The following is a 23734-nucleotide window of genomic DNA, read 5'->3' as shown; positions in this document are numbered from 1 at the left end:
CCGCTTTTGCAGGGTTTCTCCGCGGTGCTGCTTTGGCGCCGGGAAAACGGAAGCTTCCTCCTGACGGCAGCTTCTGCCGGCTGCGGCGCCCCGGTCCTCAGCCTGGGCCACACGCCGCACGGTACGGGTCTGAGTGGACAGACGTGCGTGGGGAGCCCCGACCCGACACCCTCTTACAAAAACACAGCGCTCAGAAGGTGCCCCCTCTGCTTCACACCAACCACCCGGGGCCACAAGTGAAACGTTCCCCGCGTCGGATCGCCACCAGCAGGCCCCGAACCCAATCAAGGCGCCGCTCGGCCTCCCGGGCCACATCCTGAGACCACCCGGCCCTGCCAGAGGAGGGGCGCCAGCCGGGAATCCCCCGGCACGGCCCCCACGCACCTCCCTGCTGGATCCGAGCTGCACAGACCCCAGGGCGGAAGCGACCCCGGGAGGACGGCTCCGGAAGTCCCGCCCCACGCCGCCGGACGCACAGGAACACCCCCTCCTGGATTGGCCCGACACGGGTGTGACGTAGGTCAGAATGGGCGCTAAGAGATGGCGTTCCCACGCGGGGCGGGGCTTCACTGCCTCTTAAAGGAGACGCGCCAAGATTTCCGGGACAAGTACTAAATGCCACTTGCTGAAGGGCAGTGGCTGCCCTGGTGGCTGTGAGAGCACCTTCTTAAATTGGGTGTTGTTTTTCTAGGAAGGTGACCGTTTCTTCTGAATTCTCACATTACTATCAAAAAGTTGTTATAATATGTCCTCTCATCTTTTTACATGGTCGGTAAAATTTCCCTTTTAAATACTGGATTTGTACGCTTTTTGTCCTGACACCTCTCTGGAGGTGTATCGTTTCAGTTCTTTGGAAAGACGCACATTTTGTCTTTGTTGCTGCCTCCGTTGGTTGTAATGAATTCTGCTCTGTAGTATCTAGCTTTTACCCCACACACTCCACCTTCCATGCCCCCGTAACAGCGCGGTAGGTAGTAGGTTGCTGTTATTAGGACTGAGGCCTCCAGTGTTACTGGGATAACGTCTTCCTGCCTCGCCCAGCCTCTCGTGTTCCTTGGAGTTCTGTCCCCTGCTTTCCTAGGTACTCGTCAGTAAGTCAAGCCCAACTCCTATCCACATATGCAGAGACCACAGGTGTTCTGTAACTGAGACACCTTCTCCGGAGCCTCAGCCTCCGCACATCTGATCCCGACTGGGCATCTACTGTGCCTGAGGCTCGGCTGCCATCCTGAGAGTTTTCACCACGCTGCTGCGGAGTCACCTTGCCTCTCTTGTTGGACCCACATTTCCTGAATACCAGGCTTTCTCCTTTCTTGGTTTACTCCCTCATTCTGGAATAATACATCCTCTAATAGTTTTCTAAGAAAGGATGTGTGGAGTGTAAGTTTTTAAAGAAACTGCAAGTCTTCAGCTTGACTTTTGTATGTATTTCCCTCAGAATTCTGAGAGGGTCGAATCCCTCTATTGCCCAGTGTGGCATTTGAGGATTCCTGATCCTCAAAGCTGTTCTGAAGCCTGATCCTTTGTATGGTGTCTTGTTCATACTCTCAGGAAGTTACAGAGTCCTCTTTCTCCCCAGTGTTCTGAAATTCCATGGTGATGTGCCAAGGCAAAGCTATTTCTCCTTCCACTGTGTTAGTACGAGGCTGGTCCTTACAATTTGGAAACCCAGCCTTCACTCAGAATTCTCTTGAATTATGTATTGGAATCCACTACTAGCTGGGGGGGACTGGCCATATTCAGTGTCGGTTCGTATCTCAAGCTATTTCCTTTTAGGCTGGTGAGACTCCTCAAGACGCCTTTTCTCCTTTATTTCCTGCCTGGAGGGTAGAGCCTGTTTCCAGAGCCAAGGGAGCCAACGGTTTTACGTGGGGAGGGCTGATGCCACAACTCCCTTCGCCTCCGCCTGGGCTGGGCTGGGCTGGGGCTGGGACAACTGCCCGACTGTGTGCGGTGGAGAGCTGCAACTGCTTCTGAAGCTGGCTGCCAGCCAGTCCTCCTGCTTTCACTCTTCCACACACACTGCTAGAGGTACCTGGACCTGCCAATCCCAGAGCCTCTGGCAGCTCTGCAATAAAACCAGATTTGCACATGTTCTCAGTTCTTTCTCACAGGGCCGTTTTCGCGGGTATTTCTAAGTCAGTTACTGTTCATCTGTTTTCTTGAGAGCTTCCAAAATGTTGCTGTTTATAGTCATCCTAGTGGGATAATGCTTTTTTAAAGAATTAAAATTGCCTGTAATTTCGACAGATCTCAGGAAGGCGCTGTGGAAAGCGACCGCGTTCAGTTTTAAGAGTCTGGAAAACGAAGACCTTTGCTCAGAGAGTTCACGCCTCCATCTCAGACTCCAGCGGGTGCCACGGTCATAAGCAGAGACCACAGAGAGTGCAGGAAACCGGCACACACGTGCAGCTGGGTGTGGGGGACAGAGAAAGTGGGGCCATTTCTCCGGATGGGGGGACGGTGTGAGGAACGAAGACACCATCCGAGACGGCAAAACACAGAGACACACAGGGAGTCACCGGGAGATGAACACGTGTCATTATTTAGCTCATTCATTCCGAGGTCCAGCCCAGAGCTTCACACCGCATCCTCCCTCCGTAAAAACAAGTCACATATAACCAGGGGCCCACAGTCCCCACTGCCCCCCACCCGACAGAGCACTGCAGAGACAGCATCGCCGTGAAGGGGGGCCATGTGTTTCAGACCCTTTGGGGGCACACGCTCGTCCAACTAGGAACTCCATCAAGCCAAACAGGCTCACCCATCCGCTGATACGTGTGCAACATCTGGGGGGCCTCCCTGGAGCACGAGGGTCCCCAGAGCTGCTCAATAAAACTCCTGTTTTAGACACTCCTTTCTCCAAATCATTAGACACTTTCCAGAGATCCAGTTGCTTCCACCTGAAATCCATACACCAAGATTTCACATGACCAATTCTATCCACAAAGATAAACAGTCCACAAAATTAAGGCATCTGGGGCAGGGGGGGTTTAAGGGAATAAAGCATTTATTAAAGTTACAATCACATATCAAAGATGTCCATCATATTTCTGAAAGCTTTTAACCAGGCACAAGTGCAAGAACAGGCACGGGCCCAGCTGCTGCAGGCAAGCACATGGGCACTGCCGCAGGAGGGCCGAGACTCGGGCCGACGGTCAGCGCTCCCTTCAGCACGGGTGAGGCACCGCACGTGCCCAACACCAAAGAAGCAGGGGGAGCTGAGCAGACACCACAAAGCAGGGCAGGGGCACTGCTGGCTAAGTGACAGCAGCAAACAATTTCACACAGGAGGGCTGTCCTCACAAGAACCACACAAGACTGGGCATCCCCCACCTGCTGCAGATCGGAAACCCAGGCAACGTCCAAAGAGAAGGGTCCCCAGGCAGCCCGGACCTGAGCAATTGCAAGTTAGGGCTGCAGAAGCCCGGCTTCCCCCGCCGCCTCCTCCACTCAATGGTCTTCTGGAACTTACAGTAAGTACTCTGCACAGCCCCGCACTTCAGGACCCACAGGCCCCGCCCACGGGGTCCTCCTGGGACGGGGTCCTCCTGGGACACCGTCCCACTCACCCCTTCGGTCTGCGATCGGTTCTCCTGTTGCATTATCAAGGGGGCCAGGTTGGTGGAGGGAGGTGAGACCGGAGGGACATGTGGCCCAGCGCGGCACCCCCAGAGGGAGATCCGACTGATGGAGCCAGGCCACTCAGCACTGGTCACTGAAGGCCTGGCACTAGCACTGCTGCAACACCCTCCTGTGCCCGGGCCTGAATAAGGGGCAGATCCACTGACAAGGGGCATCTCTCGGGATCCGCAGGGACACTGCTTTGTCACCGGCACGATGCGAGCGCACATTTCCTAACCCTCCCCCAGGCAGAGGACGCACTGGGAGAGCCTTCGGGAATGTACAGGCCATTCTAGGACACCAAGAGGTGCTTCTCGGCACCCGACACCCACTGGAGCTGGACTGTGGGGCCCAACACTGGCTTTCAGAGACAGGCAAACTCAAAAGGAAATTCTGGGGTTTGACGAGGGGCAGCAAAGGCATTTTATTCTGCAACCAAGAGCATTTTTAAAAATACAAATATTGCCCTCTGTCATCACCTTCATTATAATAAAAGGATATTTTATCACCCAAATAAGGAAGCATATATTCTCAGAATACAAGACAACTCTTTAAGCTGAATAAACTTGCCTTCCTCTATTATGCAACACATGTCTGCATACTCTGCCCTGCCCAGAGGCCTGTGCTGTGAGCCCCCATGGACACAAGGCTGAGCTGACCCCCAAGGTCCCAGGCTGTTCCAGCACCAGCACCGCCCAGAAGGCAGAGCCCAGGAGGGACACCACTCACAAGGACCGCAGTGTCCAGGGCGCAGGGGTGCTAAGCGCAAAGGGCTTTCGCAGACATTCTCTCCGGTGTCCTCACCAAGCCCCAGGGGAGAGGCACGGCCGGCCCCGCCCGTCTGAGAGGAGCCTCCCCTGGGAAGGGGTCCTGCTCAAGGCCCAGCAGCAGGCACGGGGGCGCGGCTCTCCGACCGCGGCAGAGCCTCCTCTGCTCAGTCCAGCCGCCGCTGCACCCTCCTCCCTTTCTACTTCGGCGCCAACTATTATTTGGAGAGTCGATTCGTGGAAGAAAGGGTTCAAACTGAATGGCAATTAGGTCTGACACAGTCAACGTTAGGAGGCTGCTAACTGCCCTCTTTTTAAAATTACCTGTTTAACGAGAGCATGTTGACTAAAACATCAAATGTCCAATGAGAATATCAAAACCGAAGCACTGCTGCCTTTAAACCCTTTCTGGAACAGGGTAGGACACTAATACATAAACGAGTAAATAAATAACATACGTAATATGAAAAGGCACAGACACGTATGACCTTGATGGGTTTGGGAAATATACTCAAAACCCCCACCCAGGACGCCAAAGGTTATTCCCAGAGCTACCAAGGCCGTATCAAGGCATCAGGGCCACCCCTCACCCCTGCCTGTCTGTCCACAACAGCCCAGGCCCGGACTGCAGGACCCTGTTCCATGGCCAGCAGGCACCCCAGCAGTGGCAAGAGGCGGGACGGTCCTGGGCCCAGGCTGCGGGACACCCAGGCTCCCTGCACTGGTCCATCACGGCCCTCCCTGGGCAGAGCTCAGGCTGCGGCCTCCTCTGGTGCCTCCATGTCTCCTCGCTCCGCGGGGCTTGGGGGCCCCAGGGCTTAGAAACACGACTTCACGAAGCGCTCTGAGCGCTTTACTCTTTGCTATTCTGTATCCCACCCCTGCCAACGAAAGAAAAAGGAAGCTTCTGCCAAGCGTCACTCAAAACACGAAGGAATGTCCTCAAGCAGCCACCTGCGCTATTTTCGGATTCACGCTTGGCAGCTATGAAATTTCACACTGGAGGCTGAACCTCAAAGTTGCTGGGATTCTGGCAAAGTCTCTAAACCCTGGCTGGACAAAGAGAAAGCCACCCTGTCTCTGCAGAGGGAGAGCCGAGGCCTGGGGCCCGCTGACTGGCCCCGAGCACGCTGCGCTCCCCGCTCAGCCTCTCTCCACCCCACTACCTCCCTGGCCAGGTCCGAGCAAGGCCCAACAGTGAGGGCCAACGTGGCCCATTCCTTCTGAGACCCCAGAAAAATAGTTCGCTTCCCCAGAAACAAGCCCTGCACCAGCCTCACCGCAAAGGAGCCCAATGTCCACCCTGCGGGGCCGCCCTGGGCCCTCGCTCTCTGCAGCCCGAAGGCCGCACCACTGGCTGGGCTCCTACGCTGGCAGCGCTCCCAGAGGCTGCTCTCTAGGAGGTCTGAGGGCAGAGCCACCCTCCTCCCCTGGGCTGCCCCTAACGGACCCTGCGGAAAACACCCAGCATCCACACGTCTGCGGCTGGCTCACCCAGGGACCCAAGCCACAGGCAGCAGCAAAAAGAGCTGATACAGTGACCAGCCACTCCCCCGAACCCGCTCTCAGCCCGACCAGGAAGGCCGCATGCCGCTGCATACGCTCCCGTGCAGAAGCCCGTGGGGCCGTCCCCCAGCGGGGGTGGGGGGGGGGCGGCTCCCGCTTTCACACGACCCTCCCCGCCATCCAGGGAGGGCCCGGCCACAGCCCGATTCCTGCCTGTCTCACCTTGAGGCCACAGGGATACACCTAACCCCATGGTGGGCTGGAGCCCCTGCAGCACGCGGCTCAGGCCGCAGTGGCCTGCATGGGCCCCAGCTCCCCTCCTCCGTCAGGAATCCCTCCCGGCTGCAGCACGACCGGCCTCGGAGCTCTGAGCACACGAGCTGCCAGGCCCCCGTGCGCACGAGCAGCGCGCAGCCCTGTCTGGGCCTCAGGAGCCACCCCACCCTGACGCACGGCAATAGCTCGTGACAGTGTGAGGCCAGAGCTCCAGTGGCTGCGTCTTCCTCTCTGAATCTCGGGTGCCTTTTCTCCCTCAGCCCTTGCACACGCACACGCACGCACACACACACACACACACGCGCGCAGGCCAGGAAGGCACTCTGGCACAAGTCTACCCATGACACAAGAGGTGGCTTTCGAACTCCATCCTCAGGCCACGGGAGGCAACCGGCACAGACCCCATCTGGTCCGCAGAGACACGGAACCACGGCAACAGTTAAATAAACCTCTATCGTTAGTTCAAATGTTACCAATTAGTGTTCTCTTACTGCAGAAAATCGAAACAGATTTGTCATCTGCCTGCTGCTGAAGGCTTCTCCAGGAGAGACTCACCGGGGTGGGTGCACAAAGCGGTCCCGAGGCGCCAAATTACCAGATGTGACAGCCCCGCAATCGGCAGCACCCGGAGCGCTAAAAAGGCAGCCACTGCCACACACCCGGCTGTGCAGCCTGGGAGTGACAGGCCCACCCCCAGCCCGCAGGCCGCGGTGGGGACTGCTGCCCTCACCGCTCCCCCCTGTCCTCGGGTCTAGGAGCAGCTACCAAGACACTAGGTCAAAACCAGCAAGAGCAGAGTCAACCGAACAGCAGACGCTCCGTCCACCGGACGCCGAGCAACTGCAAGCTGAGAGCCACCCAGGAGAGGGTGCAGGCCCCGCTCTCTGGACGCGCAGGGACCGCGCGCAGGCGTTTTCTCCCGTTAGAGCTGGCAGTGAGAGCTGGGGGACGGTCCTTGGTCTGAATGTAGCAGTCAGCTACTGGCTAGTGCAGCACGGGCCTCCCGAAACCAACCCGCCGTCTGGAAGCTCCCCCACGTGAAGTGGCAGAGAACTCACAAGACCTGATGGCACGATGCCAGGCAGTCAGGACTCAGAACAGGTGTGGCGCTGCAGAATTCCGAGCGTCGCCTAAAGAGACAGTGAACAGGTGCAGGTATTGACTTTGAGGCTGTAAAGCCAGTCCGCACGGCCGGGACCCCACCCTTGAAGGAAGACAGGGACGAGGCGGCTCCCACCACCAGGGAGGACACTGACGGGACGCGGAAGGGGCGAGGAAAACCAGCACGTCCACCAACTGCACCTCCGGACTCCCCTGAACTCCGTTTTCATTGAGCTGTGACAAGGCTGCACTCACCTGTTCAGGTGAGAGGGAACACAGAGCCCAGTGCTGGGAAGTGATGGTTTTCCGGGCTGGGGTCACTGCAGGCTGCCCAGCTCAGCCCTACACGCTCCCACCTCGAGGCCCAGCTCAGTGACACGCGACCGGGAAAACCCGCAACAGAGGTGCCGAGGAAGAGGAAAATGAGGTTTTGCGTGAGCCTCTCGGCTCTACGGACCCAAGGACTGTCCGTGCCCCAAGCACCTGAGATGGAATTACAGTCCCCGAGGACGGGCTTTCGTCAGCAGCACAGGCCGTGGTCCCAGGGCAGACCCGGGGTCGATCCCGCCGCCCGTCGCCTCTTCCTCACCGCAAGCGCTCCGGCTCTGGAATCCTACTCGTAAAGGAGAAACTTTTTCACGGGGTCTGGCAGAGGCAGCGAGGGAATCAGGTGGAGTCGGTATTTGCCGAGCGCTCTCCTCACGGCCACACGGCACAGGTTCAGCAAGGCCCTGGGGACACCTGGAGGCGAGGGAGGGAGGGAGGCAGAGACAGAGGAAGGGGTCAGCTGACCTCCTCGCCTCACTCTCCACCCACAGGCTGGCTGTGGGGGCGGGCAGGGCCGCACCCACTTGGTGGCCCGCTGCCCGCTTCGGAGGGGAGCAGGCTCGCTGGGCGAGGTCCTGGCACCTGCTCCTCGGTCTGGGGAAGGAGCGAGTCTTCCCGACCTGGGCCATCCGCTCGCTGGGAGAGCCCCTCCTCGACCAGACAGAGAAACAAGGGCGCCTGCCCTCTGCCAGCCTCTGCTCTCAGTCCACCCAGGAGCTCCTGGGGTCTGAGGGAGACGGCCGGCAATTCACGAGGAAGGCAGGCAGGCAGGCATCTTGCTCTGAAACAGACACCAACACGGGCAGCCGAACTCCATCCCTGGGGCTCCCACCAACCATTATTAGCCTGCTCTCTGGGGGAGACTCAAGAGAAGCGTGGTTTTTCCTTATTATGTTTGTTATGGTGAACCCCTGCAGCTGTTTCCCAGAACCAGGTTTAGCAATAGTTGTAGGAAAGCCGATAAGAAGAACACAACAAACACCATTCTGCGAGAGGTAAGGGACTGGGGGAAACGCTGTCACCCTCCGGCCGAGGCAGGAATAGGCCTGGGGGTTGGGCAGGTCCCCGAGGGCGCACAGGGTCAACTGCTGAGCCCCAGAGAGAAGGACAGCAAGGCCAAGACACAGATCAACGGCGAACTCCCTGGCCAGCAACTTAGTTCATCAGGAAAGTCCTTCTTCATAAATAAGCAAGCTGTAGACTTTATGCCCCAACAGGAATCAGGCTCAGCACACTATCCCGAAGGACGGCATCCGAGTGGAACCGAGGCAAGTGAGGAACAGGAGGGAGGCCGGGCTCGCGGTGCGTGTGCGCTCAGGAACTCGGGAAAGGCCGCAGACGGACCACCAAGAGCGTCCGGGGCCCAAAGCAGAGGGTGAAGCAGTGGAATTCTAGGCACTTGGTGAGAACCTATACTTTTAGAGATTTCTCAGTAGTAACCCTTGATGTTTAGGAATTTAAAAAGAGAAGACCAATCTCAAGGACTATTCTAGAAAACTCCTAGTCCTCAATGAAGGCTTCGACCAAGTGCTTAGCCGGAGGTTTGTTTTGTTTTATTAATTTTTATTTTTTGTCTTTCATCTGTTTTTTTAGGGCCGCACCCACAGTTTGTGGAGGTTCCCAGGCTAGGGGTCGAATCGGAACTCCAGCTGCATGCCTACACCACAGCCACAGCCACACCCGATCCGAGCCACATCTTTGACCTACACCACAGCTCACAGCAACGTTGGATCCTTCACCCACTGAGTGAGGCCAGGGATGGAACCCACAATCTCATGGTTCCTAGTCGGATTCGTTTTCACTGTGCCATGGCGGGAACTCCTGTTTTGTCTTGTTTTTTTTAATTACTACAATCTGGTTGATGCAGTCGACCGAGAGAGACTGCCGGTCAGAACGGAACCAGGGCCACTTACTTCTGGCCTCTTTAAAGACCTGCAGTGCCTCGGGGTCCACCTTCCTTCTGCCTCTCGCCTCTGGGCCCAGGGACTCCCACTTCACCAGGTTCAGGTTGGCTCCGAACTCTACGAGCAGGCTAACGAAGGCCGCCTCGCAGCCGTGCCGCAGGACCGCATCCATGACGCAGCCGGGGGAGCCCCGGTAGAAGCCCTGCGTGTTGACGGGGCCGTTGCAGTTGAAGTCGGGGTTTGCGCCGGCCTGGAGCAGCAGCTTGAAGCACTGGAGGTTGTGGTAGGCTGCGCTGATGTACAGGGGGCAGACCACCAGGGACGTGAGCCGCCGGGAGAAAGGGGGCTGCAGGTCAGGAGTCAGGTGGTGGTTGACGTCCACGTCGGCCCCGTACCTGCGGGGAGACACGGGACCATCAGACCCTGCGTAGGCCAAGGGCAGCCAGCAAGTCCGAAGGCACCCTGAGGGGACGGGCCTGACCTCCAAGAGCACTTGGGGGGCACACCAGCCACAGGGGGCTCAGACCTCCAGCCAGCTCGACGGCAGCGAAGAACCGGGACCCACTCACACACAGAAACCATTTCAAACCTTTGAGATCTAACGATCCCGCATATATTTAAACTATTTCAAAGCAAAGAAAGAGAAGGAAAACTTCCAAGGTCATCTCATGAAATTAACAAGACAACAATCCCCAAACCCGACAAAGGCCACAGGCAAAGAAAAACTACTAACGAACTATATCAGTTCCGTAAAGTATTGGCAAAGAGAGTCTAAAAAACATTAAGAAAGCAACATACGATGGCCTCATGCGGTTCTCCTGAGGCTGCAAAGGTCGTTCCAAAATCAGAAACTCTATTAACATCACCCACCCTGAGCCGCCAAGCACGAGCACGGATGACTCTGCACAGACACAAACAAAGGGAGAGGACAGAACCCCTACTGAGAAGACCTAGGGGCGTTCCTGCTGAGGCTCAGCAGGTTAAGAATCCAACACGGTGTCGCTCCCCGGCCTCGCTCCCTGGGTTAAGGATCCAGAGTTGCTGTAGGATGCGGCACAGACTGCAGGTGTGGCTCAGATCTCCCATTGCTGTGGCTGTGGCGTAGGCTGGCAGCTCCAGTTCCGAGTCAACCCCAGGCCAGGAACTTCCATATGCCGCAAGCACAGCCATAAAAAGACGAAAAAACAAAAACAAAACAAAACAAAAACGTAATGAAACAGAAAGTGATGGTAGTGCCTTAACATGATAACAACTCCTTCTTCAACCCAGAAGTCAGCATCTTACCTAACAGGGGAACACTAGCAGCTCTGCCCGGAGGAAGGCACACACGCCCACTTTCTGGCCCAGTATATATATATATATATATATATATATTTTTTTTTTTTTTTTTTGTGGGGGGGAGGGTGTCAAGATTGTGGCACATGGACGTTCCCAGGCCAGGGATTGAACTTGCACCATGGTAATGGTCTGAGCCACTGCAGAGACAACACCAGATCCTTAACCACTGCATCACAAGAGAACCGGCCCACTATTTTTAAAGGCATTTTATTTTACAGTATGAGTGCAATTAAACAAGAGAAAGCAATTAGCTGATTAAGATTGGAAAGGGAGAGGTAAAACTTTTCCCATTTACAGGGCATATGACTATGTCTGGAAAGCCCTAACTAATTAATGAAAATACAGTTAACAAGCATGGAGAGACTTTATTAAAGCAGCAAGCTGTAACACCTGTAACTGTCTTCATACATACAAAGAAAAACGAGTTCAAAGATACAATGAAAAAGACCCCATTTTTGACAGCAGAATTTTTTTTTTTTTTTTTTTTTTTTTTTTTTTTTTAGGGCTGCACCTGCGGCATACGGAGGTTCCCAGACTAGGGGTCTAATCAGAGCTACAGCTGCCAGCCTACACCACAGTCACAGCAACGCCAGATCCTTAACCCACTGAGCGAGGCCAGGGATGGAACCTAGTCGGACTTGTTTCCACTGCACCGCAACGGGAACTCCAAAATACATTTTAAAGTGAGATATATAAGCATAAACTTAACAGTAAATGTCCCAAATTTGCATGAGGAAAATTATAAACTATGACTAAAAGTCACAAAATAAGACCTACGGAAACAGAAAAAGAAGATTCAACATCACTGAGGTGTCGGGTTTCCCTAAGCTTATTACTTAAATGAAAATATCCTTCCTAGAACTAAATAAGTTGACTATAAATATCAATACATAAATACAACATTCCTGGAGCGACACAAGTTGACTATAAAGTTCATGTGGAAAATCAAACGGAAGATGCAAAAGCTTTAGCGTGACAGCTAAAGGGAAACTTCCGCACGGCAAAAAAGCAGCGTAAGTAAAACAGTGAGTGAAAAATTGGGGGAAATGTTACAATGGGTTCCAATCCTTAATCCAATTTTAAAGACCTTCTAACAGGCAAGGATCAAGAGCCCCACAGACAGGTGAGTTGGAGATGGATACAGACACGTGCTCTTAACCAATGAAAAGCCGCCCAGCCTCACTCACAACAGCAGTGCAAATTAAAACTACGCAGAGACCACTCCACACACATCAGTTTGGGGAAAATCCAAAAGCTTACTGACCAGGCTTTAAAGAAAAAGGAAGTCTATGCAAAATGGAGCAATCCTGCAGAGGAAAATCTGGTAATAGCTGGCAGAATTATAAATGCATTTACCTTCTCATTCATCAAACACACTTCTTGGAACCCGCTCTCAAGGTGCATTTGCAAAACTCTGGAAAGGTGTATTTACAAGACCATTCATTAAAACATCATCAGTAAGAGCTGAAGGCCGGAAACAAGTCACAGGCTCCTCACGTGTGGCCTGGCTGAACGAACCAAGGCCCATCCGTGCAAAGGAGCACTGGACCGACAGGCCAGGACTGCTCGGGGACCAGCCCCAGGCCACGCAGGAGGGAGAGGAAGGCAGGAGGGAGACCGCCAAGAACGCCGCTGCTTCTCCAGGGGCGGAGGCGGCAGTACCACGTGCACGCGACACACCTGGGCACAGCCACCTTCTGTTGACATCTGAACCGTGGGAGACGGACACGACACTTTTTAAATGGGCGTCCACAGGGCAGGGATGAAGCAGAGAGACACTAGACTCCTTTTAATACACCCTGGTTTATAGATTTAACTTTGGAGCCATGTAAATATACGCTGTAAACAAACAGCAATGCCCCCAAAGTCAAAGCAAAAAGAAACAGGTGGTGCCATCACGTCCAGCCCGCCAGGGTGGCTCTCCTTTTCAGGAACCCTGGACACCCAGACCCTTCCAGCCTCAGATGCGCCTGGAAGGAGCCAGGACAGGATGCACAGCAGGCCAGCTTCATGCAGCCCCCAGAGGTGGGGACTCTCACATGGCCCTGAGCGCATCTCTGCGGCTGTCCAGGGGGTCTCCTCCGACTCGGAGCAACCAGACATCAGGATGAATCTCACACGGCGGGTGCAGGAGCCACCTGACCCAGGAGCCTCGTCTTCCACCAAGAGCCAACCTCCAAACCTCTCTACAAGCAGAGCCTTCGGCAAATCCTCAAAAGAGCTGCCCCTGTCGCCGTACTCAGGGACACCCAAATACACGGCTTTCACTCAGGATTTAGAGTTCTCCCAAGCCAAGCGCAGGCTACCCACTGGGTCATTTCTCTCCAACCAGGGCCTGCTGACCAGGGCAGGGAGAGGGGCCTGGCTCCGGGTGTCAGAGTCCCGGCCGTATAAAGAGGGTGCCTGCCAAGGATGCTGCCTGGTGTGGGCATCAGAGCCCACAGGGCGTGAGGGGCAGCAGCATAGAGCCTGGTCACATAGGGGGACTGGCAAACACGTCAACACGTTAACGGCAAGGGGAACCAGGCCTCTCGATGCTGGAAAAGGGAGAAGCGCAGGAGGACCCCTGTGATGCTGGACTGGGTTAGAGGCATCAGGGCGAAGTCTCCAACGGTCAATGTACAAGAGATGGAGAAACGAAGACAGAAAAGGGTACATGCGACCCCAGCTTCGTCCAGCAGGGGGTCTGAAAACAGCCACACCCCATGAGCAATAAACACTCCCAAGGTCCAGACCTTGAGGGGTTTCTTTATGTTTTTTTAAAAATGATTATTTTTTCCTTCATAGTTGGTTTACTACCAGACCTTGGTTTTTGAACACCATTCTACACCCCCCCAAAAAAGACTCTTTGGAGTAATAACTAATTCTGGGTCTGAATCAGGCCAAGTACATATAAGCCCAGAACCACGAGCCTAGGAAACCATGAGCCTAACATAAATAAGTGCATAAATTAGAAATCGGATGAGGAATAGGATATGTACGTGGTTGCGAAGCCCCTACCCACAAAATACTTGTTAACTACAGAGGGAGACAGAGGAGCTTTCGGGGAAACGTGGCGGACACCACCTCAATCAAAAGGTCAGGAGAACATGAGCTGTCCTGGGACCCCCTGAAACCACGTGCCCCCTGACAGGATGGAGAGAGAAGAGCACGGCCCCGCCTCTGCAGGACGGGGGCCCAGGGCCTGTTACCTGGCTCCCATCAGAGGCTACATCAGACACCCAGCGCCCGCTGGCTTGAGCGCCCACTGTCCTAGACGGTCCTGCGATGCCTCACAACCGCTGTCGCCCCGTCTTTCATCTCAGGGAGGAAGTGGCAGGACACAGGAAGCAATCATGGGGCCTGACACGCAGGGCCCCGGGCAGCGCGAAGCACCGTTTCCCACACTTTCTAAAAACAGCTGGCCAAACGCTCAGGGCAGCGATCACGTCTTAGCATCTGTCTCTTCAGCCCGGTTCCAGGCATCCAAAGGAGCTGCCGCCTAGAACTGACAGCGCTGCCGGTCAGCAGCTCAGAGCCGCGGAGGGACGGGCACACAGACCAACGAGCTCACAGGATAATCAGCTTCCCTGCGGGCGCCAGGCAGCATCATGAGACACTACAAAGGCAAGTGTCACCTGTTCTCCAAGATGCTCTAGGAACAAGAGAAACGCTCCAAAGTGCACAGCGAACCAAAGCAGAAACATGCCTTCATTTCCCACAAGCAACCAACTGAGAGAACTGGACTTCACGTGGTGGGTTTTTTCCTTCCTTATTCTTAGTGCATGTCTTCCCGAACGTTCGTAATTTGGGATAATACAACCATCTGGTATTAGCTGAGCAGCGGGAGAGACAGCCCTTCCACTCATAAAAATACACTGGATGGGATCCAGTTCATTTTAATCCTGAACTGCTTCCAAAATACCCCCAGTGCTTTTAATATCACTGGCAAGGAACCACTAGGACGACTCCACAAATCAATATAGCTCTGAGCACACAGAAATACCACCCCTTACCTTTTAAGAAAAACCAGCAACACACACCAAGGGAAGTCAGAATAATGAACTGGAGGTTACTTGTAGAAGGACACCAAACCACAGCAGTGACAGAAGACAGCCCTGCCTACAAGGGACAGTGACAAAGGAAAGGCAGGAGTTGAGTTTAAATTATATTTGGATTGTATCATCCGTTCAGTGACTTAACCCCATTTTCCAAAAGCCAATCACCTGGTAATTTAGAATACAGAAAAATTTTTGAACAGAATAATATATGCTCTTGGCACCTCACTGTAAAAATAATGTCCCGTGCTCCAGCGCGGTAACAAGATGTCTTAATAACAATTTCTCCAGAAGGGCGTCTGTATACGTACTTCTGAAAGTCAGGCCTGCAGTTAATTCAGAGCAGTTGTGCATCTGAATTGACTGAAATGCCCAGTGGGATTTCTGGGACTAAGATGACATTTTATGGACTGATCCTACTGAAAAACATTTCCAAATTAATGACTGACATTCTCCAAGATGCAAAGATATGGGACTCAGAAGGTTTGGATTACTGGGCTAGAAATCCTTAAAAATGAGAAAAAAAAAAGCATCCAATTTTTATCACCCTCTAATATAACAACCGTATCACCCTCATGTGTCTTTCCAAAAGCCAATTCTATACACGTAACACATAAAACCTTTTGATACAATAAATACATTGCATTCTCAGTACCTAACTTACAAACCATGCTCTGCGCCAGGCAAGGGGATGCCGGGCCCCTGCACTGGAGAACATCCCCTGCACCCGCCTGGACCAAGGGTCGGAATCCTTCCAACTCTGACAACCAGCTACCTAAACGGTACTCAGTTCAGCCACTGAAGGAACTGCCTCCAGAGTAAGGAAGGGAAAGGCATCTTTGTAGAAACACGTCACGGGAGACAAAGGGCTGACAACGCAATCTGCTTCAAAATATTTAAAAGTAACCATTAGTACAATTAAAATATATCCATAAACCATCTAAAGCAACAGAATGGGAAAGCAAAGAAAACACAGACATGGAACAGAGACATAAAATAAAGGTGTAGTTAAGAAATAGAAAGATAGGAGTTCCCGTCGTGGCGCAGTGGTTAACGAATCCGACTAGGAACCATGAGGTTGCGGGTTCGGTCCCTGCCCTTGCTCAGTGGGTTAACGATCCGGCGTTGCCGTGAGCTGTGGTGTAGGTTGCAGACACGGCTCGGATCCTGCGTTGCTGTGGCTCTGGCGTAGGCTGGAGACTACAGCTCCGATTCGAGCCCTAGCCTGGGAACCTCCATATGCCGCGGGAGCGGCCCAAGAAATAGCAAAAAAAAAAAAAAGAAGAAAAAAGAAAAAAAAGAAACTGAAAGATAATAGAAACAGACCTAACATCAGCTCTGGCAATAATGTGGGTCCTTTGGAGGGTTTTGCTTTTTTTTTTTTTTTTTTTTTCAGGGCCACTCCTGTGGCACATGGAGGTTTCCAGGGTAGGGGCAGAATCAGGGCTGCACCTGCTGGCCTACAGCACAGCCACAGCAACGCCAGATCCTTAACCCACTGAGTGAGGCCAGGGATCGAACCAGCATCCTCAGGGATACTGGTTGGGTTCCTTACCCCTGGGCCATGACAGGGACGCCGGTGATAACGTTCATTGTTTCAAAAACAAAGAATCCCAGACAATCAAGTAGTAAAAGTGAGCACACAAAGAATTACTTAAACCCACTAAGATTAAAACTAAAAGTAACAGAATGCTACATAAATGAGCCCTCAATGGTTTCCTTTTGTTTTGATAAAGGGCAAGAACTTTTATGAGCCAAATTAGCATAATAAGCAAAAGCATTAGAAACACAGGAGAAACTGATACATCACACAACAGTGATTAGAGACTAGCAGACTTCTATGAATTCTGAACAGACCCAAAGGTTAAAAATGTAAAAAAGACAGAGAGAGAGAGAGAGAGACCCTAAATGACATAACTGAGGCTGCCACCTCCGACTATGCAAATGAAAGACCTGTGGTCATGCACTCTGCCACAAGCATCTGCCACAATGCAGTTTGATTTTTTTAAAAAGTCAAAATGGAAATGACATGGTCCATACTTTCCCGCACAATAAAATTAGAAGCTCACAAAGGTTTGTAGTAGAACTTTTTTCTCCGTGACTACGAGGACAAAGAGGAAGTCAACATCAATTACCCCTATTTGAAAAATGAGGGAAAAGCTTAGCAGACATGGCGAAAGCTATGGGCTAAGGTGAATCAGCAGCCTCGCAAGTTGCCATTATTAATTACGATAAAAACGAGCAAGACTCAAGTCAAACAGTTAAGGAAATAATAAAATAAAGGAAATGGGGAAAAATAAAGATAAGCACAGAAATTAATCACGAAGCGGAAAACCAAGGACTGATGAAGCAGCTCTTTACAAAGACTAACAAGCAGTCAAATCCTCTAAGGCGTCTGGCGTGGGGGAGAGGGACGAGGAGCAACTGGAGACGGGCGGAGGACGTGGCGCAGGAGCCCGCACACACGGCCGCGTCCCCGCGGGCGGCGCAGGGACCTGGGCGCCAGGCGCTACTGACCTGATGAGGGCCTTCAGGATGTCCGCCCTGCCCACTCGAGACGCGTGGTAGACCGGGGTGCTGCGGTGGTGCCGGCTCCCGTTGGGGTCGGCGCCGGCTTCCAGCAGGATCTGGGCGCTCTCCAGGTGCCCGTTCACCACGGCCACGTACAGGGCGGTTTGGCCCTTCACGTCCACCAGGTCCACCTCGGCCCCCTTCCGGATGAGGAAGTCCACGCAGTTGCCGTGGCCCGCGGTGGCGGCGATGCGCAGCGGCGTGCAGGGCAGCCAGCCGCAGCACCAGACCGACTTCTCATTGATGCGGCTACGGGAGAGCACAGGGGGCCCCGCGGTGAGGGCGGGCTGCCTGCCTCCTCCCGGGGACCGGGGACCCGAGGAGAGAGCAGCACCGCGGCCTTTGCCTGCCTGAAACTTCCGCGCGCGCGTGCACTGCTCCAGGAAATGCTTCGGGACACCCAGCCTGCCGGTCCAGGCCTGCAGGAGACACAGGCCGCAGGGGAAGAGCCCGGCTCTCGGGTGGGGGCCGAGGCACAGGCAGGCTGGCGAGCCCTGAGGCCAAGCCCCGCAGCCCCAGGCCCTCTGCTCCGGGGAGAGGCTCTGCCTCGGGAGGCGGCGCGGGATGGAGGGCGGCGCGCCCCCTGGGGACACCTGGGTCCCGGCTGCCCGCTGGGAAGGCCTGAGCCCGGGCCCACTCTCTGGGCCTCGGCATCCCCGCTGGGCCGGGGACCACTGCAGTCGCTCTAGCTCTGACCCAGCACCAACGACAGTCTGCAGGGCTACGCTCCTGGCCAACAGCTACAGAAGGAAGCTGTCCTTACTCAGCCCTCACCGAAAGTGACAATCAGAGCTCGGCTCCCCGGCAAGGAAGGTCATGGGCATGCAGCACATGGGCCCACCTAATCAGCTCGGGGGCTTCACCTCAAACTCCCGGTGCAGCTCTGAACAAAGGTGAGGAGTCCAGAAACACACAGGCGCCAGGGTTCCTCCTTCAGCCACGAACGAGCATCCACTGGCCACAGAGGCCGAGGAGCACACCAAGGACGCATCGCCAAAGGAACACACAGCAACAGAAAAACATCCTTTCAGGATGTTTAGAACTTTTTTTTTTTTTTTTGGTCTTTTTTTAGGGCCACACCAGAGGCATAGGGAAGTTCCCAGGCGAGGGGTAGAATCGGAGCTGCCGACCTACACCACAGCCGCAGCAACTCGGATCCTGAACCTACTGAGCGAGGCAGGGATCAAACGCGCATCCTTACGGATACCAGTTGGGCTCTTTATCACTGAGCCACAATGGGAACTCCCGAACTTTTTTTTTAGTAACACAAATTATGTGCTCGGATAAAAAATACTGCTAGGACTCAGAAGGGAAGGAAGAGAGACACCTGTTCCTGTACTGCTAGAAATCCTTCTCTTGGGAACCACCCACAAAAAGCGGTACAGGTTTCAGTATAAACACACAGGCATCTCGAAACCCTCTCAACTGGCGGCCACCTGGCTGTGAAGGGGAAACACAGAACCGCCTGAAGGAGTTTCTGGTTGCGGGGAGTTTCACGTCTCCTTGGTGCTCGCATCTTAGACCCACGGAGCATCAGAGGACACCACCAAGCGCAGCAAGACGCGGTGCTGCCCGGGGTCTCGCGTGCAGAGAAGTAAGAGCGAGACCAAGGCCACGAAGGGCTGGAGCGGGTCTGGAGGAAGTGGCAGGATGGCAATCGGCGGGGCGCTCTCCACACGGGCCCGGGAACAAGACGGGGCACCCAGTGTGCCCTGGGCGATGAGGCCACTGGCCCCAGAGGCTCCGGACTCAGGCTGAGAAGCCGCCAAAGCAGCCATCAGGAAGGACAGACAGGTTTGGGATGTCAGGCGCCTGGGCCCCCGGGGAGGTGCCAATGAAACGATTCAGGAGAACACACGGCTTAGGATCGAGAGCCAGAGGGGGCTCACGCGGCAGCAGGGCCGCTGCTGAGGAGGTAAGATGCTGCCATCGGGGGTAATAACATCTGGGAAGCTGATGCCCCGAGACCACCAGAAGTGGCTGGAAGATAGAAGGGCCAATGACAGAACTGGACTTGAACCCGGGTCTCGGCGCACTTGCTGCCGGGCCATCACCCATGTGTCTGACCGGCTTTCCTGGCCTCCTGTCCACCGGCCTCTGACAGAGGGAAGCACCAGGCTCTCCCTGCACACCAGAGACGGCCGTGCCCTCACAGCGGGCCGTCGCTTCCTGCAGACCCCAGGGCCCAGCCCCGGGCGGCCCCAAGGGCCACCGTGCTCACCTCCGGTAGCTCTCCTCCTGCAACAGGGTCCGGAGGGTCTGGAGGTCCCCCACGTAGGCCGCGTCATGGAGCCGCGTGTCCTCGCAGTGCTCCAGCGGGTGGTCACAGAACTGCTCCCTCAGCCACTCCTTCAGATTAGGACCTGCACTGGAGAGAGGGCACCTGTCAGCTCAGGGACACGGCCGCCACCGCCGCGAGCCTACCCCCGCCCCCACCACACCTGGGGTCTCTGCATTCCTGGAGTTCCCTGTAGCTCGGCAGGTTAAGGATCCCACCTTGTCATGCTGTGGCTCTGGTTGCAGCTCGGACGCAGGCCCCATCCCAGGCCTGGGAACTTCCGCCTGCCTGGAGGGGGTGGCCAAAAAATCAATGAAACCATCAAGGGCCTAGAAGAGCGTCTGGTATAAATACTGTCGTCTGTCAGAAAGGAGCATCCCAATCAGTGAGGAACGGAACGAGCGGCTGCTGCAAAGTGAATGTCTGTGTCCCCCAAACAGGCTGCCAAACGACACGCTGGAGGCCTAAGCCCAGGGTGACGGCCTTGGGAGGCAGGCCTTCGGGAGGTGACGAGGTCATGAGGGTGAGTGCAGGTCCACGCAGATATTTCAACAGGAAATACGCCAACACTGTGGGTGGTTGAATCTGCAGATGCCCAGGAACCCCAGCTACGGCCAGCCGACTCTAAGTTATATCTGGATCGACCGTAGTCAACCCATCTGTGCAATAAGATACCAACAGCTGGCTCTTGAATTACACGGTCTGAACTACAGGGTCCACTTACACATGGACTTTTTTTTCACCAAATATACACCACAGTCCTACGCAATCCACAGTTGGTCGGATCCCTGGATGCAGAACCACACCCAAGGAGGGCAACTGTAAAGTTACACGGGGACTTGCACCTGTGCCAAGGGTCAGCGCCCTACCCCCTGCACAGCTCAAGGGCAACTGTAATTGAGTTCTTCACCTCACACTAGAGCCCAAAAGACCTCCAGATACTAAGTTTGTAAACCTAACAACACAGACAGGGGCATGAGCTAAGAGCACAAACTCAGACTGCCTTCAAGTCCCCACCACGCCACACTGTCCTGGCATGTGGCCAGGCACAGTTTAAAGTATCCCCTTCCTGGAGCTCCCTTTGTGGCGCAGCGGAAACGAATCTGACTAGCATCCATGAGGATGCAGGTTCGATCCCAGGCCTTGCTCAGTGCCTTAAGGATCCCGTGTGGCCGTGGCTGTGGTGTAGGCCGGCAGCTGTATCTCCAATTCGACCCCTAGCCTGGGAACCTCCATATACCGAGGGTGAGACCCTAAACAGACAAAAAATTTAAGAAATGAAGTACGTCCTTCCACGGGTGGCCTCCTTCCAAGGCAGCAGCTGCTTTTTATATTCAAATCGAATCTCTTTGGAGTACCTGCCGTGTACAAGGGTAAGTTTCCTGACACTCCAGGGTTTGATGGCTCGTTGGCAGACATCAGACACAAAGGCCACAGGCAGGTGGGCAAAGGTGCAAGGGGCACTCAAGCTGGTCCCTGCAGCAGACCTGCAGGCAGGCATCAAGGACCCTCGGGCCACCGTGCACCCCTCCTTCCACGGTCATCCTCCACTGCAGCCCCCCAGTTTCACTCCGCAGAGCGAACAAGTGCAAAGGAGGAGTAAGATTCAGAGGTTTAAGACGGAGCCTGGCAGGTAAGCGGAAGCCACAAGCTCGAGCTAAACCCTCCTCTAGGCCTCCGTTTGCTGGCCTCTTTTCGACACGCGCTGCCCGGCTCCATGCAGCCTCCTCCGCCCCAGCTCCAGCTCCAGCTCCAGCTCCAGAGTAACTTCAAGTTTGCATTTTTCTGATCAGACCTCTAAGGACAACACAGATACCCCACAGAGCACTTCGGCTTTCACTGGGGCCCCTCTTCTTCCAGGCCTGCAACACACTGAGTAATAAAACAGGACCACCCGGATGTTAAGGACAGAGCCAGTCTCCCTTCCACAAGGCTCTTTGCCACACTGGGAAACAGCTGCCAGGCCTCCTCCTCCAACCAAACACCTCCTAGACCACCCGTCACTCTCACAGGAAATGAGGTCCCAGAGCCTGCGGTCCTGGCAGTCCCTGGGGTCAGAGTCAACACCAGCCAAAGCCCAGGATGGAAGGGGCTTTATCTGGCTTAGTTTTGTTCACTGGGGGACCCCCAGCCCCAGCCGGGTCCAGCCAATAGCACGGATGAAAGGATGGAGGTAGGGTAGAAAAGCACTGCCTCCAACGTTCTCCAAACCAACACCGTATCTTAAATTACGGCGCATTTAAGAAGAATAAACATCTTAGCGTACTGCCAATAAACTCTTAGAAGGGGTGTCTCTCCAAAGACAGAGACGTGCGTGTAAAGCGCAGAGCACACATGAGCATGTGGTGCACGCGGCAAATTCGGCCAACAGGAAAGGAAGGATCCCTCCGCAGGTTAAGAGGGCGCCTCTCCTGCACGCGGGCAAACGCACTTACTCTGCAAATGCACTTTTGCGCAGTAGGACTGTTTCAAGCTGGAGCCCCTCGGTCTGATGGCCATTTTGGGTAACGGGCGTGAGCTTTTCTAGCCTCCAAACCGAACTGTGTCGGGGCTGCCTCCTCTGCCGTGGGGGGGGGGGGGGCAAAGGCCCCGGACGTGCTGTGTCACTGACAGCTCGCCGGGGGTGGCATTATCGCTGTGTCCCTCGCCTATGCGTGCGGGGGGCGGGGGTGCCGACAGCACCGAGAAAAAGCACCGCCCTCCGAGGGGCCGACGGGGGCTTTCCTGCCCGGGGCGCTCCACGCTGGAAGATGACCCCCGTCCTGTCTTTACAGTCGGGGTCCCATCACACCCTAGAGGCTAGCGGGCTGGCGGTTACCATGCAAGCTCCACAGGAGAGGAAGCCGGCGCGCGGGCGCTTCTCGCGAAGCCGCGGAGCGGGGCTCCGGCGGCGACCGCGGCTCCGTGGGCCCAGCCCGGGCGCAGCTCCCCGGCCCCAGCACCCCCGCCGCCCCACGGCCCGACGGCCGCGCGCACGTTACCTGCGGGCCCCGGCCCGGCCCGCCCGCCGCCCTCCGCCATGGGCTCCGGCCTTCGGCCCGTCCGCGGCCCGCCTCTCCCCCTGACCGGCCCGAGGGCGCCCCGCGACCGGAAGCAGCGCGGCCGCGACCACTTCCGGCGGCCGCGGCAGGTGGGCCGCGTCGGGGGCACGGCTTCCGGCGGGCGGGCGCGCGCCTCCTTCAGGGGCTTCTGCAGCTTCTTGCCGGGCCCCGGGGCCTCCGCTTGCCGCCTCGCCTCCCCACGTCGGGACGAACGAGCGCCGGCGCCGGGGCGCGCGCTCGGGGGCGCGGGCTGTCGGGGGCGCGCGCCGTCGGACTCCCCAACGGCCGCGTTTCTCCACTGAAGCAGTAAAGGAGTCTGGGAAAACAGGTCCCCGGTGGGGGGCGGAGCCTAATTTGCATGCCATCCCCTGAGAGCTCTGGTTGGTAGGACCCGTCCCCGCCCCCACGAAAAAGGCGTGGTCTTCTGCCGGGAGGCGCGCTGCGGGTGGGGCCGCGGGAGACTTTGACTTGGGTTCGAATCCCACCAGAGCCAGGCGGATGGGGTGTCCCCTGGGAGTACCGGCTAGAGGAGGCCTGCACGAGACAGCAATGGGTCAGCTTGAGAGTGTCCCCGCGCTCCCAGACGTGGGCTAAGAGCAGCCCCGGAAGAGCGTGGACGCAAAGGCACGGGGACTGCCAGCTCTGTTCCTTGTAACAGGCTCTGTTGAAGAGGCCCCGCACGGCTGGGCATGTATTACTGTGGGATTGTTCGAATTCTCCCCCAAAATTCCTTCCATGAAATCAGGAATCATGTCTAACAAATTATAGCCCAGTGCCTGACACAAAAGTGTTAAATCAATTAGTGATCAAAGGAATAACTTCTTGCATGTTCCATGATTAAAATATTGTCGAACAATGTGTGTTAAGTTTTGGATGGTAAACAGGGATTCCTTGGGCTGCTTCCAGGCTCCCCACCAGGCACAGAGAAGGCCTCTGCAGGAGAAGGAGGAGGGCTCCAGGGAGG

General features: G+C 55.4%; 1 protein-coding gene across 13 annotated transcripts; it reads right to left on the bottom strand.

The window, feature by feature from the left end:
- ASB1 (ankyrin repeat and SOCS box containing 1) lies at positions 2519-23150 on the bottom strand. 13 transcript variants are annotated; one of them, XR_002339447.1, is made up of 7 exons: positions 22711-23150; positions 19673-19819; positions 17398-17700; positions 9515-9900; positions 7530-8015; positions 7232-7303; positions 2519-2903 (listed from the first exon to the last, which is right to left on the bottom strand). XR_002339447.1 is itself a non-coding variant. In XM_021076282.1 (6 exons), the coding sequence occupies exons 1-5, from the start codon at positions 23133-23135 to the stop codon at positions 7888-7890; spliced, it is 1389 nt and encodes a 462-aa protein (XP_020931941.1). In that variant the 5' UTR covers positions 23136-23150; the 3' UTR covers positions 2519-7303; positions 7864-7887. The 13 variants fall into 13 exon arrangements, 7 of the variants coding, with proteins under 7 accessions (XP_020931941.1, XP_020931942.1, XP_020931939.1 ...); XR_002339448.1 differs by having other exon boundaries at positions 7864-8015; XR_002339445.1 differs by having other exon boundaries at positions 7232-8015.

This window comes from Sus scrofa, chromosome 15, assembly GCF_000003025.6.
Source record: "Sus scrofa isolate TJ Tabasco breed Duroc chromosome 15, Sscrofa11.1, whole genome shotgun sequence".
NCBI lineage: Eukaryota > Metazoa > Chordata > Mammalia > Artiodactyla > Suidae > Sus > Sus scrofa.
This window is presented reverse-complemented; position numbering and strand designations above follow the sequence as displayed.

Bases quoted from the DNA above. Each gene is read 5' to 3' on its own strand.
- ASB1 (XM_021076279.1), bottom strand. From the start codon at position 23,135: ATGGCATGCAAATTAGGCTCCGCCCCCCACCGGGGACCTGTTTTCCCA. The intron at 19,820-22,710 runs GTAACGTGCGCG...CCCTCTCTCCAG, and splicing joins GGCCGGGCCGGGGCCCGCAG to TGCAGGTCCTAATCTGAAGG. The intron at 17,701-19,672 runs GTGAGCACGGTG...GCTCTCCCGTAG, and splicing joins CAGGAGGAGAGCTACCGGAG to CCGCATCAATGAGAAGTCGG.